This window comes from Agaricus bisporus (assembly GCF_000300575.1).
Source record: "Agaricus bisporus var. bisporus H97 unplaced genomic scaffold AGABI2scaffold_2, whole genome shotgun sequence".
In the NCBI taxonomy this organism is placed as follows: Eukaryota; Fungi; Basidiomycota; class Agaricomycetes; order Agaricales; family Agaricaceae; genus Agaricus; species Agaricus bisporus.
Window position 1 is genome coordinate 1,741,234 of NW_006267355.1, and position 17,345 is coordinate 1,758,578.

Consider the following 17,345-nt stretch of genomic DNA (forward strand, 5'->3'; position numbering starts at 1 on the left):
CTTTGCCCCTACATTCCGTCCTGTGTCACTACGCCTCATTATTGCTCTTGCAGCCAGAGAAGGCTACAAAATGCGCTCTGTTGACATTTCTTCTGCCTTCACTTATGGAGAACTCAAAGAGGAGATCTACATGCGTCAACCCAAGGGCTATCACATTGGTAGTCCTAACATGGTCTTTCGGCTGCGTAAATCTCTCTATGACCTCAAGCAGGCTGCCAGACAGTGGAATAAGAAACTCCAGAGTGTTCTTGAAGGCATTGGCTACTCTCGGCTGCACTCCGACAGCTCCATCTACATCTACTCGAAAGGTGAAATCAAGGTCATTGTGCCTATCTTCATTGACAACATTACTCTTGTCTCAAAGAGTGATGCAGCTACAGTGGCTCAAAAAACTGTCCCAATGTTTCGAGGTTTTGCACTATTTGTATTATAGCTCAATGAGTCTTATGAATATGATTATGTAATTAATATATTTTATGCTCTTGCATGTGACGTTTAAAACGCATGTAGATGACGTAATTCTGAGCAGTAAAAGATGGCAAAATTAAATCAACAAAATAATCAATCATTGGGACAGTTTTTTGACCTTCTACTCAACTTTTAGAAATGATGATCTACAGCCACACAAAAAATGTGAAAAATCAAGGAAATATTTAGAGATGTTATCAAACATTATATACACACATCTGACATGTTAACACTTTACGTTTACCTTACTTTGCTATCATAATCGATTTAATTTCGCCACCTTTTACTGCTCAGAATTACATCATCTTACATGCGTTTTAAACGTCACATGCAAGAGCATAAAATATATTAATTACATAATCATATTCATAAGACTCATTGAGCTATAATACAAATAGTGCAAAACCTCGAAACATTGGGACAGTTTTTTGAGCCACTGTATGACTTCAGCAGTCACTGAGCTCTCAAAACACTTCAAGCTCTGTGATCTCAGCTCTACTACATTACTAGGAGGCATTCAGGTGAAGCAGGATCTCTCTCATCGTACTATCTCCCTCTCGCAGGAGCACTACACTACCGGTGGATGTATTAAGTTGGACTTGAGTCGAGTGGACCCTGTGTCAGATGGGAGTTGAACCAAGCTCTGCTTTGAAAGCGGCCGAGGGGTGTCCAACTCAAGCTGTGATGGTTTGAGTTGGACTCGAGTTCAGTTCGGCATGATCATTGGCGTGTTGCTTACGTTATTTCCTCTTCAGGATTTCTCTGAACCAATGATATACGATGAAAATTTGCCAATGTGTAGTAGCATAATCCCATACACCATAATATATTCATATAGGCTGACAGACGTATCACATGGAACATAACTTGTAGATAGAAGTTGGCACATAGAAGACGCGAAGGAGCACAAGGTGATGAACCTTTACTACTAACCAGATCAGCTGAATGAAGGCATTTGATTGGTGTATGAGGTGCCTGTGTGGCGACTCGAAGTAGCATGAGGGCGAGAGTTGATGGCTGAGTGGCTTTCACCAATACTGGGGCCAGCTATACCAGAATAATGGACTGATAAATTTGAACCTGTGGCCGCAGGAGATGGAAGTGTGGCGGTAGTCCATGGAGCTATTCCACCAGTGTGGTCTGCTGAAGTAGTATAGTCGAGCGGAAGAGGATCCACCTGTGGTAACCCCTGTGGATGACCCCATTCTGCATGATCATGCGCAATCAAGGTGCGATAATATCTAAGAAACATTAAAAGAGATGAAAAAACAATTGGAAGATACAACTCACTCAGCCCACTGTTCTCCCTTGAAATTCTCACCGTATTCATCCCACTTGTTTGCAATAAGTATGTCAGCCTGGCTCCAAAAGTCCTTGCCATTCGGTACACGCCTAGACGACATAGCCTTCCTTTTAGTTCCTGTTGGAACGTCTGCATTCACTTCTTCGTCACTGTCCTGCGCATCATGGTCAGTGAAGCCATCTCTATAGAAGTCCTTGGCAAAACGGCACTTCGAACAACTCAGAACTTATACAAATCATGTGTGAAGTCCGAGTACTTACCAATATTGCCATGCGAAACTGATATTCAATCTTCCACACATTACCACCAGCCTTTAGTTTCTCCCCACAGAACGCAGTGGCTTTATCCAAAGGCATCGGTTTCAGATGTAAAGTCTTCACAATCTAGATAAATATACTATTAGCTATAATGAAAGGTGCATTCAAAGCTAAACAAACCAGTTGGCGAAATCGGTTCCTTGCTGTACTAGCTTTTTTATGGCTAGTAACACTCAAAACATTTTCATACACTGGTATACCTTCCATTGAAGGATACCCGAGTTGCTGTGCATTTTTCTTAATGTGTTCCTGCCCAAGTCTCTCGTTAGATACCTGAATCAGTCAATCAAATACCACATACCGCTACATCAGGCGCCAATGAGTCCTTATAGTTATACCGGCGATGATCAAAAACCATGGACTTGCAAAACAAATATATATGGTCCTTTAAAGTCTTAGCTCTAGTTCTGATGCAACATATAATAGATCACATACCATTTGATGATTAGAAAGATCAAAGTGAGTAACATACCGCGTGTGTAAAGCCTCAAGAGTTGGTTGGATTTTTTTAAGATCTTTGTGTATTTGCTGGACAGTATTGATATTGGCGAAGGAAAGTGAAAGCTGATATATACTCGTCCATACAAAACCTTTGGAGTTTTCGGGATAAGCCTATAAGCAGTATATTATTCAAAGAGCTTGGATTGATCACATAAAAAACCCACCTCAATAACAGTATGAAGATCACTAGTTTGTTCAGCCTTGAGAGAGAGTTGAGCTGAAAGAGTGTCGCAAAGCCTGCAAAGAATAGCAGTCTCTTGGATGGTAATATCGTTCATATGAGTTTCACTGGTTAACGCGTCGTGAGGCACTCCAGGAGCGTACACATGGTGACCTGTGATATTATGATTAGATGTATGACAATATAGGACATCTGTAATTGATGCATCACCATGCAAGCTACTATCAGAGACATTGTGTTGAGGATCATTACGACGTGAGTCTTGGGTAACCGACACATCACTTTGTGAGCTAGTGTCCGAGACATCACGATGAGATGCACTGAGATGCAAATCCTGAACAAATGACGCGTTGCTGGGTGAGCTACTGTGAGAGACACGGCTGTGAGAGTCATATCAACGCAAGTCAGTGGTAGACGCGTAGTGACGCGTCTTATTAGGATCAATGTAGATATTGGAGGCGCCAGTTTGGGAATATTGTACCTCAGAATGCTGCTGGAGCATGAATGGGCGTAAAGAGCTGGATCTCTCGAGTGGAGGAGGAGAAATGGGAGGGAATTGAAAAGGCATCGCAGAAGGCACGAAAGGAAGAGATGGTCGTGAGGGAAAAAAGTGGAGCTTTTATAAGACAACAGTGCGGATCAGAGGATATTCCCGAAGTGATGATATCAAAAATCTCACCAATGGTTCAAACCACTTGCTGGCGGGTACTACTCCGGGTTTGGGGCAAGTAATTTCGTCTAGAACCTGCAGTCGCATTCTCCTTTGATTTTTGAGAGTCAATTTCTGCCTGAACACCTCGAAAAATAACATTGTCCCAATTAACGGCAGGTGATTGGACTCGAAAAGCAGTAAGATGGATTGCATCTCGCATTTGACCTGTATTCAGGATCAGATCATCAGGCATCTTGTGGCGTACATGCTGTTTGTGATGTGTAGTAGCTTCCCGCTCTTGCCTAACAATTTGTATACCATCTTCTGTGCAGTGGTTGCGTGCGCAATTATGTTGTACATTGATAAGACCAATAATTTCCTATGAAATCGTGTTAGATAAATGAATATAAGGTCACGCTGCATCCATACCTGGGGGGTTATGATTCTATAGCCTGTTGGTTGTAATACTGGTAGTTTGTAATGAGGAGATATCACCGTCACAGCAAATTCTTCAACAAGGACAAAAGCAGCTTCAACTGAAAATGACGGGTCATACTGCAATATTTCATGCAGTCGCCCAATGTGAGGCTGGGCCCTGTTAAACAAAATAAAAGAACTTAGTCGGCATCTATCACCATTTCCAGCACAAATTTCTTCATATTGCTTGAAGTTTGACATCAAGAGATCCGCAGCCAAAACACCAGATTGTGATGCCAGAGTATCACACCCTCTTACGACTTTACCCATAACCTTTGTCGGAACACCTGCACATGGTAAGAAGATATAATTTCGGTTCAATAACAAGCTTAACCTCACCAACAGAGATTGCATTCTTGGTCGGTAACAAGCCTAGGTCTTCAGTAATAATATTTTGTCCAGATACCGGGGGCGTTATCAACATAAGCGGCGCACGTGAGGCAGTACACCATTCAGCAGGTCCCTGGTAGTTGGCAGTGTCTGAAATGTCGCAGAATTGAAAGTATCCACCCGAGAGTATATGTCGAACCCTGTTGAACTGTGCCATTCCTCGAGCAATATCTCGTGAAGGAGCTTGTCGGTTACTGTGAATGCTATGAGTTCGGATGACAGCATTGAATGATTCAAAGTTTTCAGTTGCAAAAAGGATGGCTGGACCAAAGCGGCGTATATGGTCAGGGAGATGTCGGATGATGTGAAATTTTGGTTTATTAAACCACCTTGGAGTCCAACGCACTGTGGAAATCAAAAAATGATTGATAGCTGCTTCAAGTCTTTGCTATATAGAAGTCATGAGTTAATAAGGATGAAAGGCGGAAGGAAAAATGACGTACTAGATGTTGCTCTAGATTTACAATCCCAGGCTGCCAGACCAAAGGAATCATGGCCGATAAGGCTAGCCACGTTTCATAAATTGGAGGAGAGATACTGGATATACCATAGAGGACGAACGGAGCTACTTGGCTGATGGCTCGGAAGTCGCCTCCAGTCAGAGAACCTGCATATTGGACAAGCTTATGGCCGGAAAGGGGAGAAATCCCCAGACCCGACACATTTAAGGAGTCTAGCCGAACCACAACCTGCTTTTTCTCTTTGTCTGTAACTCGAGAAATGACATCCCGCCATAGATATTTGACAAAACCAAGGAGAACAACGTGTAATATCTCAACAGGTGTATCTTGGTGCGGATCGAGCCCTCAGAAGTTCATTAGTCATTGAGACGTAGAGTTAGAATAATAGAATACCTTTGACACGCCAGATTGGACTATATGGAAATGACGGTATCTCTTCCAGTGCACGAGCATAAGCCTCTTCTCGTAATGCTCCAGTTCCCCGGATAGCGTGCAACTTGCTGACGAAGTATTCCAGAAAGTTGTCCTTAATCCCTGAACTTGTCTTCTGTCGTTTATATGCAGCATTTGTACCGTAGTTGCTGGCTTCCAAAAACATGGATCTCAACGTCACCATAGTATCATTCTTACAATGAGGTTCATTGAACTGTGTGAATGATATCAAAAAAAATTGGATTGACTGTTGGATAGGTTACTTACTCCAAGAAACCGCCAAACCTGATTAACAAATTCCTGAAACAACTCTGGTGGGCGATGGCCTTTCTTTGAAGTTGAAGTCAGATATAGGCTGTCATTAGAGCTAGCATTGCTCTCAGGTGAACCACTACGGTCAAAAGCTGCCGTATTTTGGATGGCTGAAGGTGTAGGCGCAAGGTCTGTCGATATAACATGTCTGTCATCAGCGTCTCGACCCTTGACCCAACAGTTGCGACAAAAAAATTTGCCCTTGAGTCCAATATGACAAGCAAGTTCGCTTTGCATTGGGTTGTCACCTAGGAGAGCAAGAACCACAACGAAAATCAACATTAATTCCTGTTCTTCACAATCCCATGCCTATATGCCTTGAATTTGGCTAGCTCTAAAAGTACGCATCAGCATAAGCGGCCAACAAACAAGATAGAACATCCTTACTCAATTTGGTCAGCAATTCCATCAAGCATCTCTAGCGGTGGTGCTATATTGGACATAGCAAGGAAATGGACATTGTATTCTTGCTGACTCATTGCACGAGGAAGGCCTGCCGGCGTAAAAAGGAATGAATTGTGTTTGTTCCATTTCTTGGACTGGTTTCCCGAAGTATTATTGCAGTACAGCCAGATCATAAAAGCAGCGACACGATGTCCTTGAGCAATATGGCGGTATCGATTCCCTTCAATAGGTTGAGTGCGAGTCCATGGAACAATACTAGTGCTATCCAATGATTCACAAACACCTATATATACCAAAATATTGTGTTAGAAATATGCCATGAATAGCTAAGGGCGTCATAACATACCAAGGATGGAAGATGGATTAGGAGATCCATCCAAGTGATAGCTTTCTTTTAGTTGTGGAAACGAAACCCAAAGGTCCTCTGCAGGAATGACAAGTTTATGAAACTGATTGACGATGTAGCCATATAAAGCAGCATGTTCTGAAATTGGTGCGGGTGTGAGGGTGTTTACAACAGCGTAGAGTTTGTCAGCCCCATCAACACGTCGAGTGAACCATTGATCCGGGATAACCACTTCACCGTTTTTGAGCTGGGCGGGTTCAAAAACAAAAAAGTCTTGTGCGTGAATGCGAATCATCGGGGTGAGAAGTGATGGATCAAGTTCGTGAAGCCAGTGATGTGCTTGCCAGCTTTCCAACAAAGTGGGATGCGTTTCTTCAGGATAAAAGTGCAAATGAGGCCTGATTTGTGGATTAGCAATCTCCTGAGTCATACCAATGAGTTGTAGAACGTGGTGCGAAAAATGATGAACCATACCTGAGATACAATATCGGCAATGCTATTGGCGTAATATAAGTGACCTAGTTGCCCCTCATAACGTATTGACTTGACACCACAATAACCTTGCATTCGCACGTTGGAGTCTTTGAGTTGAGCCACCGAGGGTAGATTCCCTACTCCAAGAGACTTCATGCCCCAAAGTATGCGCTCTACTTAGGCATCAGAGAAAACAGAACAAGGGAGGTGTTGGAGTACATCCATAACGCATGTCTAGAATCTGATATGTCACAGATATAGTGAAATGACTTTCGGCAAACTCACTTGTTGATCATCCCAAGGAAACCAGGGCAAATCTTTTGCTGATGTAGTTTTTCCCCTTTGAGTACACACGTATCCAAGTTCCAAACAATCTATAAGAGTCTATTAACCGGAGGGACGTAATAGAGTAGAACACCCGGGTTGAACACTCACCCGTCTCATCGATATCAAGCTCAACTAGCTGTTCTGACGAACTGGATGAGCTAGACACCACAAAGGACTCATCCTGCAGCCACCGCTCCATGTCCAAGCCCATCTTGTCTACAGCACGAACTGGAAGATCAAAGCCACCCTCAAAGTCTGCACCGAGAGCCGAAAAATCCACTAGAGGAACTTCAGGCATTGGTTGACCATGCTGAGCAGACAATACGGGAGCAGCAAAGGATGAACTCGGTCCACTTGTATCAAGACTCTGCACCAAAGCAGACCTTAAGACACCAGGAGTATTACCAGCCAGCCTGAATCGAGCATTGAGATAATACTGCGCATGTTTTTTATGGCTGGGTCTATCTTGATGGTGGAGGGCTGAGCGGAGGGTGCGGGATGTTTTGTCAGTGCAGGCAACACAATACCACTTGTCATCAATACTATGGCGCCAGACTATATGAACGTAAGTACATACTAACGCATGCATACAAAACAAGTGACTGGACTTTACCTTCCACAGGGGTGAGGCGCAGCTGATTGTCAGATGCTTTTGCTTGCTGAAACAAGTTTTGAGGTGACATGAGATACCTAATAGCAGGTTGAAGCAAGTAACGTGTAGAGCCCGGGTATGTTATCAAGAAATTATCGCAACCTCTAACGTGGAAACTGAGGAGTGAAGGGTGAATTGTTTGATTTGAAATTCTCGGAAGTTCACGGTCCACTCACCGAAAAAAGACAATGGGCACATCTCACTCTGAAGCCCATAATGTCGTGCAGAAAGACAACGACACATCAAGTGATGTGCTGGCATCAATGTAACGTCACGTTCACCCTTTATGTAGTAATTGATCTTGAGTCGGACATGGCTCGACTCCGATTGAAGTCCACCTTGAATCTTATCTCAAGTTGAATTCAAATTCAAGTGTATTGAGTTGGCCGTGATTAGTATTACACTCAACTCAAATCTCGGCTCCGTGTCCGACTCAAACCAAGTGACTCACGTCGGTTACAAACAAATGTTTGGCCGTGTACATCAAGGAGCTCCTGGAACGCTTCAATATGGATGATGCTAATCCTCTTTCCACTCCACTCGCTCCAGGATCTGTGCTCTCTGACATTATTTCTTCACTCAAGGATCAGGCTGAGATGAAGGCAGTTCCCTATCTCAATGCTGTACAGTGGCTCAAAAAACTGTCCCAATGTTTCGAGGTTTTGCACTATTTGAGTCATAGCACAATGAGTTTTGTAAGTATAATTATGTAATTAATATATTTTATACCCCTACATGTGGTCTTCAAAAAACATGTAAGATGACGTAATTCGAGCAGTAAAAGGTTGAGAAATTAAATCAACAAAATAATCAATCATTAGGACAGTTGTTTGACCCTCTACTCAAGTTACAATTAATACTTTGTATGACCACCCTTGGCCTTGATGACTGCTTGGCACCTCCTGGACATGCTTTCTATAAGTCTTTGGCATTCTTCTGGTGTGATTTTGTCCCACTCTTCAGCCACTCTATTTCACAATTCATGTACTCCCTTTAGTGGCTTGGGGTAGACCTTCAGCTTGTCCTTGAGATTGACCCAGAGGTGTTCAATGGGGTTTAAGTCTGGGGATTGGGCAGGCCATACTAGGACTTTAATATTGTTGTCTTCAAACCATTTGTCAGTCCTTTTTGCCATGTGCTTGGGATCATTATCCTGCTGGAATATCCTCTCCCCCTCCTCCATCCCCAATTTCTCAAAGCTTTCCACCACTCCTCCACTCAAAATCTCACAATAATGCTCAGCATCCATGATACCTTGAACTTCTGTAAGCATCCCAACTCCCTCCCAACCCATACACCCCCATACCATAAGGTTATTTCCTCCACCATGTTTGACTGTAGGAGTAATAATCCGGTTAGAGAGCTCCTCACTACTTTGTTTCTAGGTATACACTCTCCCATCTGATTGAATCCTATTTATCTTTGTCTCGTCTGACCACAAGACCCTTTTCTAATCCTCCACTGTCCAGTTTTCATGATATTTAGCGAATCTAAGACGTTCCTTCCTGTGGTGCTGGTGAAGGAGAGGTCGTTTTTGCTTTACAACAGCCCTAAATGAGTGTTATTTAAGGACATTTCAGATTGCTTGGGGATGTACAGGATGGGATATTATGTTGTTGATGTATTGGGCATCTTGAACTGCATTGTCAAGTAATCCAGTGGTGATTTGGTGAATAATTCCTCTTTTGTCCTGAGGGGAAAGTTTAGCTGGACGACCTCCTTTCATGTTCTCCTTGTCTCCATCCATCTCTTTCTTATTCCTTCCAACAATAGACTTTCCTAAACCTGTTTTGGACTGTATTTGGCAAACAGAATAACCTTCTTGAAGTAAAGAGATGACAGAAGAGCGTTGAGTAGAAGAAGTAGGTTTCATGATGGTGGTTTAAGGTCAAGGTGATGTTTGATCAACAAACAATGATGAAAATTAATATAAACAAAGTCATGTGACACTCTTAAATTTTCCCAGGATTTTTGCGGTTATTTCTGGGGCTCTAGAGCATGATTTCTGAAAGTTGAGTAGAGGGTCAAACAACTGTCACAATGATTGATTATTTTGTTGATTTAATTTCTCAACCTTTTACTGCTCGAATTACGTCATATTACATGCGTTTTGACGACCACATGTAGGGGTATAAAATATATTGATTACATAATCATACTCACAAAACTCATTGTGCCATGACTCAAATAGTGCAAAACCTCAAAACATTGGAACAGTTTTTTGAGCCACTGTATACTAATGATAGCAATGATGAGTTCATAACATATTTGCTACTCAGTGAATGGTCATTGTGGTGTTATACGCTATCAGTTTCTTCAGACATAAAAGTCCAAAAGTGATATAAATTTGAACCTTATCTTGGAAATTTGGTATTGAACACCTAAGGAATTATTAGCGAGGTCTTGAACTACAACCCATTGATAGCATGTGATAACTTTGTGTTAGCTATTTGGACATTGGAGCTTGCATTGTTTTGGTAATGTGTGTAAGTCAGTAGCTTTGTAGTTTGTTGGTGCAAGTTGGTGCCTTCCTGCTAAAGTCAATATCGCAGTTTGTATCTATCTGCATTATTTGGTATGCATCATCTGCTTTAGCACAGCAGTGTAGTTGGACCTTTGTCGCAAAACTTCCTTATGGTCGAAAATCCCTTTTCACATAAAACCAGAAAACGCTTTATATATTTCTTTGAGAAACCCATATAAAAATCTCTGTCTCTTTCTTGAGTTTCTGAGGCAATTCTCTCCACAAACACACAACTGAGAACAGTTTGTGCATAGTGAACATACAGTGACGGACAAAACCGTTGCAATGTTTATAACACCTTCAAAGATACTATTATAGCATGTGACAAACTGACCGTGACATCACGTAATTAACATCGTTCGAAAGCCATGCTTCTTGGCTTTAATTCAATAGTAATACCATTATGTAATTTCAAATATACGTCGAAATACTGGCAATTTACTAACAAAGATGCATTGCAACAGTTTTGTCCCTCTCATTCACCAAGTACAAATCTCTATGTTCAGTACTTAGTATAGCCTCCCTTTGCCTTGATTACAGCTTCTACCCTTCTAGGCATACTCTCTATCAAATTCTGACACACCTCAGGCTTTATATCATTCCACTCCTTATCCACTCTTGTCCAAAGTTCTCCAATTCCCCTAGGTGCTTCTTCATACTCTTCAAGCTTGATTTTGAGGTGGTCCCAGAGATGTTCAATTGGATTGAGGTCTGGAGACTGTGCTGGCCATGGCAGCAAATCAATGTTGTTCTCTTTGAACCAGTTCTGGGCCTTTTTAGACTTGTGCTTGGGGTCATTGTCCTGCTGAAATATGAAATCCTCCCTTTCTTTCCCATAATACTCCACACTATCCTCCAGATTGTCCTCCAAAATGCTAACATATAGATCAGCATACATTTTACCTTCAATTTGGCATGCATAGCCACATCCCTCCCAAAACATACAACCCCACATCATCAAAGAACCTCCTCCAAACTTCAAAGTCCCAGACACCAGTCTATCACTCAAGCCTTCTCCATCCCTTTTCCACACCCATTTTCTTCCATCTGACCCCAAACGATTAATCTTTGTTTCATCAGACCATACTATCCTTTTCCAGTCTTCTATAGTCCAGTTTTGACGAGCTAAAGCCCAGTCCAAGCGATCCTTGCGGTGTTTGGCCTTGAGCAAAGGACGTTTAACCTTTACTACAGCCTTCATACCAGCGCGGGAAAGAGTTCTACGTATGGTCTTTGTAGAAATTGAGTGGGGAAAGCTGTTGGCAAGTAGTCTCTTGACTTGAGAAGCGTTGTCAGCCTTTTGAGAGGTGATTAAGCGAACAGCGTAGCGGGTATCAGAAGATGTAAGCAGTCTAGGACGACCACCTGAGGATATAGCAAGGTTGGGACGGTGCTTGGATCTAATTCTGGATATAGTGGAATGATGTATGCTGGTAGAAGTAGAAATTTCATGAGCTGATGCTCCTGAATCAAGCAAATAAAGGATATGAGAGAGCTGACTTGGAGTGAGGGGCTTCATTGTAAAGAATCATGCCAAAGATGCTCTGTATATATACTCAAAGTGTGGCTGTGCTGACTTTTCATCTTTGTTGAATGTGGCCGTGCTGATTTTTCAAGTCAGTCAATGGAGTCAGGTGACTTTATACTTGGTGAATGAGAGGGACAAAACTGTTGCAATGCATCTTTGTTAGTAAATTGCCGGTATTTCGACAAATATTTAGAATTACATAATGGTATTACTATTGAATTAAAGCCAAGAAGCATGGCTTTCGAACAATGTTAATTACGTGATGTCACGGTCAGTTTGTCACATGCTATAATAGTATCTTTGAAGGTGTTAAAAACATTGCAACGGTTTTGTCCGTCACTGTATATATTTTATACTTTCCCTCATGTAGATACTATCATCTCTACTAGCATCAGGAAAAGGTAAAGCAACTTAAGTTTGACTTATACAAACTTATGAAAATCATAAGTCTATATAAGTTATTTTTGCTTAAGGCATGTCACTGTCTGAGACTATGTCTTATGCAAAATACTTATGCAAAATCATAAGGTACATAAGTCACAATGTAGTCATAAGATTGAGGATTACCATAAGTCATAAGGATTTATTTCAAGTTGCATAAGTAAGTACTTAAGACAGTAAGAAGATGTAAGAGAGTATAAGCTCAATCATAAGGAACATCATAATGCATAAGGAACAAAGAATTATATTCATATAGTAAATACAATACATCATGTATAATACAGACTTCCTAAAAACGAAATAAACCCTGAAAAAAGCGGACAAGAGGGATGGGATAACAGCCAGGGGATAGGAAAGTGGGGGGATGATAATGAGGAAATGTGATTCTAAGAGTAACAAATGAGTAAGAAAAGATGACAAGCCAATACAGCACTCACCAAAGGCCAGGAATCCCCCCAAATCCCCCCCAAATCCTATCTACATATTCTCCTCATATCTCCTCCCAGAACTTTTCCCAAAATAACGCCAAAAAAGCGTCCAAAATAGGCAAAAAAGTGTCCTAAACCAGCTTAGAATTAGCTGGGAAAGAGCTAGGGAAGGGAAGGGAGGTTACTTACTTGAATATAAGCCCAGAGAGCAATGAGGAGGGAAGGGGAGGGGAAGAATAATGGTGGTTGAGAGGAAGGATCAACAGTCATGCTCGAAACACAAGTTCAACATGTCACATGACATCACATGACGTCTGGACTTGGGATTTTCGAAGCAAAGTTCCTCAAATCATAGGTAGGAAATATTTTTGGCCTGTTTCTGCATCTTGGATTGAGTAGGACTAAGATAACAATGGGTAGGCATTGGGAATCAAAGAAGAAGAAAGAAAGGTGGCAGTCATCAACGGCCTTGGGCAAGTGGTAGATTTTTTATTATGGGTGGAGGATCTTCAGATAATGATGATGCTCCCACTGTGACTATGGACTGGAAGTAAGAATAATAATAAGGAAAAAGGCTGTAGAAATGCATATCAGATTGAGTTTGAAAATGACACAACCTCTATATTTCAATAATACACATGTATTATGCAAACATTATGCAAACATTACCATAATTTTGATTTGCATAGTACATGTATATTATCTAAAACATATCTAAACCTTATGCTAACAAAACCTTTAAAATGAACATTATTGAATTATTTATTTACATATGTTTTACATAATATATTTGTACTATGTAAATTACGTTTATGGTAATGTTTGCATAATGTTTGCATAAGACATGTGTATTATTGAAATATAGAAGTTGTGTGAAAGATGGATGACCACACCTCTCCATTGACTTCATCATTTCTTGGAGTTGTTGTTATCTGGTATAAGAATGGAGTTTCTCATTAAACTATTTTGGAATTCATCAGGTATGACTAATTAACTTGAATATTATATTCTTATCCATAGTTCACCATAATTTAGGTTGAAAGAAAGTCATACTGGAGAATTTATGGCACAACTTCAAGTAAATTACAAACAATAAACTACCCTCCTGCGGCCCATATGCCTGGAACAGCCTCTGCAATTGCTGTGAAATCACAGGACCAGCACTGATGCCGGCATATAGAGTACTCCGCGCTACCTGCAGAACCTCACCTCCAGTAGACCACAGATACGAAGACACCATATCAAGTGCTTCTAGTCTCGCGCAAAATTCCACTGTTGGTTTCTCCAGACCCAAAATTGCATGCCACATTTGGTTTTACATGACAAACTTTGGAATAAGATTGAAGCGCAGGCGTTTCATAGGTGAAAATAAAGCCAGCTGACCAGAATGACTGAAAGATGTTTCTGCTGTGTGCTGGGCAGCTTTATCAATGGCAGAGCTGTACAGTTGCTCTACAAGATCTAGGAAAAAATGGCAAAATATAGAATGTAGAAGCTGTCTTATCCATCCAGGATTCAAAGGGTTGCCTAGCATTCCGGATGTGAATCACTCTACAGGGTCTGAAATCTCTGTCCCTATCCAGTGCTGCTTCCCATGGGGCTTCAAACAGTAGTGAGCCCAATATTTGCAGCCATACAATGAGTTGTCCATAAAAAGGGACCTGATGATTTGGCAGGCTATAGGTCAAAGGATACAGATATCAAACATGATTGTTGGGAAAATGAGGGAAGGAAATGCATAGACTACTGGTAGCAAACTGCCTTTCCCGATTGGGCTATTGGATTTGTCCAGATGAGAAGCTGGTTCTGTAAGAGCCAAAGACTCCATGTCTCAGCTGGCATGCTATCAAAAAACATTCGACAATGGTGCTGCCCGGGACTTATCCCAAAAGTCAAAGCACAAGAAATAGCAAGGCATTGCATTGATTTTTGCCCAGCCTCTAGCCAGCGCTGACAAAAATCTGCATTTACGCCCCCTGCATCATACAGGCCAAAATGCTGAAACATCAGGTAGCGGATGTTTTCTCGAAAGGGATCCAGCCATTTCACATTGTCTGGTTGCTTAAAGACAGCAAGCAGCAAATGAAAATTTGTCGCTGAGGTGGTCAAATGGGAAGTCAGTCAGTGATATACCGGGAGGGAGAATGTCAATAACGGAATCTTGATATTTTGACATACTCTTGACAGCTGCTTTGGACCATTTTGCCAGGTCAACAGTAAAAACAGGAGTTCCTTCATAGCCAACACAGATGATATTTTCATGGTTCATAACAGCTGCATGCCTTAGTGATGCAGTGTGAGCACTGTCATAGGCTGCATAAGCTATGGTTTTGATAGAACTGAAAGGTGTAATTCTGCCTAACTGCGGACTTGTTGAAATGTAATCACTATTATTTAGGATAAATCTTTGCACCCTTTAGCAGGGCTAGGCCAGGTGCGATAGCAATGGCTTACTGTATGGCACTGTTGTCTGAGCTGCTCTCAGTCACCTTAGCAGGCACAAAATCTACAGGAGCTTAAGATTGATAAATTAGAGTTTTTCTATGATTCTGCGTTTTCATACTTACCTGTTTCATCATCCAGGAAGTCAATAACGTCTTCCTCAATTTCTTCTTCATCCCCTTCCAAGAGGGTACCTATATCTTTTAACTCAAGGGTCTCTGCAGCGCTGTTTCTAAGTTCCCAGATCTTATAGTCATTGGAATGACTTAGTTAGGCGTGCCTTTTGAACTAAAATGAGTTGGAACGCAGTCTGAAGAGCTCAGCATTTGGCATATATATGGGCAGGATGGGAGTAAGCAGCGTTGCCGTCTCCTAAACCCCAAAGGAATAGAGCCTGATCAGTGAGAAAGGCTATTGCACACTCTTGCTGGGAGTCAGACTTTAATAAAGCTGCACAAAGGGTGTGAAATGCAATTTGGATGTCAATCAGTTCTGGTTCAGGTGACATCAAAATGTTATAAAGGGTGTCAAGTGAAGTGCTCTGGTCCTGAGAGCAGAGCATCTTGAACTGGCCAATATAGGACTGCTTTTTGCCCCCTTTTTATCTTTGAGATTGAGCTTCTTTTTGTGCTTGAAGCAAAGCAAAAGGGCTATTGTTGCTATCAAGGCTGTGCAAGGCCAATATATGCTGTTGTCTGAGGCCATCCTATAACATGAAGAGACCCTGCAGACAGAACAAGTAAGTAAATTATGTGTACATAAAGTATTCAATTACTTGCCCTAATTCTATAAGCATGCAAAAACTATGAGTCTTAGAGCTCACATAGTGGAGGCCCTCCTGCAGGTACAACAATGCCACCCTTTTAAGCCGCACTAACCCCTCCTCAAGTTGGCGGTCAGAGGAGGAGCTTTGATTGCAGGTCAATTCCAGGGAGGGAAGGGCAACAAATTCTTTCAAAACTCTTGGGCTGAATTTCCCTGAGACTAGCACAATATTTTTCCCATCTAGTTTTTGGTATCCATGAGGGATCAGAAACCCTTGGTTTTGGTATAGGAGGAGGGGAAGGAATTTGAACTGGAGTTGTATGAAAATTCTGAATTGATGAGAACTTAAGAAAGGCGGCAGTAAGGGATTTGTGTTGTAGCTTCCAAGGTTGGGTGGGGTAAACAAGAAAAAAAAAGGAGGAGCTCCTTCCTGACCCATATACCTCCAGCCTCTGCACAGTACGCACCACAAAGTCATCCTTATGTTGAAGCTGTTTGCCATTGTGACTGGTCTTAATATGCCTCTTGAGCTCTGAGGTAGGATGGTCTTTGTTCTTTGTGAGCGGTATCCAACTCCAGCAGTGAGGACACTCATATTGTAACATGATATCAAGGTTGAAAGCAGAGTTAGGAGGTCGGGTACTGGTTTTCTGGGCAATGATCATCAATCTCGACAGAAAAGTTGGCCTTTGGAATGCATTGCTCATGCAGGATACACCGGCACCTAGCAATGATGTTGTTCTTTGTCACAAAATCACTTTTTTTTTGTCAGGGATGGTGAATGCCAGAATCCAACCTCCGATGAACACTAAAAGTGTGTGCAGATATATTTGATAGGTGGCTGAAAAGTGCAGACATTTTGAGGTTAATGTGAAGGCTGCATACAACCCAACCCTTCCAACAGTACATTCCAAAAAAGCAAAAAAACTTTGCAATAATCTTCACAAAGGGTGTCTTGAAGACTTTCCTGGAGAGAAAAGATGGACAGGCCTTTAAAAGCTGCTGGAGCTGGGAATTGGTGATCTAGAGGTTGTTTTGTTAGGGTGACTATGATTGTGATGTCACAGGTCACACCTTAACTTAAGAACTTAGGAGTAAACACTGGGCCGGAGAAACAATAAGACACATGTCTTATTTAATCAATATTGAATAAATATCAAGCATTGGATCCAAATAAGGCGACCGAACTATTGTGACTGTATTGTGACGTTAGTCACAATCGATAAATAATTGTACGCTTGTCTTATTAAGTTATTATCTAAGCCTTATTAAGCACATGTGTAAACAAATAATTTCAAAATTTGTTCATCATAATACACATGAGTTATTGAGGCCTTATCTTGGTCATTAATTCAAAACAATTTCAATAAATCAGCTGACTTATCGGATATATATTCAAAGAGTATTTAAGATATTTTTGATTGATCAAACCAAATAGTACTTCTATAAGCCAGCTGGCTTATTAAAACCTAATTGTGACCAAAGTCACAGCACAGCGTTCATAAAATCCGACAAAGTC

At 41.5% G+C, this 17,345-nt stretch overlaps 2 protein-coding genes across 2 annotated transcripts; both read right to left on the reverse strand.

The window, feature by feature from the left end:
- Window positions 1–1,405: 1,405 nt before the first annotated feature.
- On the reverse strand, window positions 1,406–7,913 carry AGABI2DRAFT_141217 (hypothetical protein; the record flags this gene model as incomplete). The annotated part of the gene is made up of 23 exons (XM_006458291.1): window positions 1,406–1,709; window positions 1,759–1,925; window positions 2,032–2,154; window positions 2,209–2,361; window positions 2,390–2,495; window positions 2,561–2,700; window positions 2,754–2,923; window positions 2,981–3,104; window positions 3,450–3,647; window positions 3,688–3,801; window positions 3,852–3,958; window positions 4,058–4,186; window positions 4,239–4,677; window positions 4,733–5,094; window positions 5,144–5,396; window positions 5,450–5,742; window positions 5,970–6,182; window positions 6,246–6,719; window positions 6,764–6,869; window positions 7,005–7,093; window positions 7,155–7,601; window positions 7,660–7,705; window positions 7,875–7,913. The coding sequence occupies 23 exons, from the start codon at window positions 7,911–7,913 to the stop codon at window positions 1,406–1,408; spliced, it is 4,596 nt and encodes a 1,531-aa protein (XP_006458354.1).
- A 6,768-nt stretch (window positions 7,914–14,681) lies between these two features.
- On the reverse strand, window positions 14,682–16,533 carry AGABI2DRAFT_115373 (hypothetical protein; the record flags this gene model as incomplete). The annotated part of the gene is made up of 4 exons (XM_006458292.1): window positions 14,682–15,006; window positions 15,074–15,134; window positions 15,187–15,307; window positions 16,294–16,533. The coding sequence occupies 4 exons, from the start codon at window positions 16,531–16,533 to the stop codon at window positions 14,682–14,684; spliced, it is 747 nt and encodes a 248-aa protein (XP_006458355.1).
- Window positions 16,534–17,345: the final 812 nt, after the last annotated feature.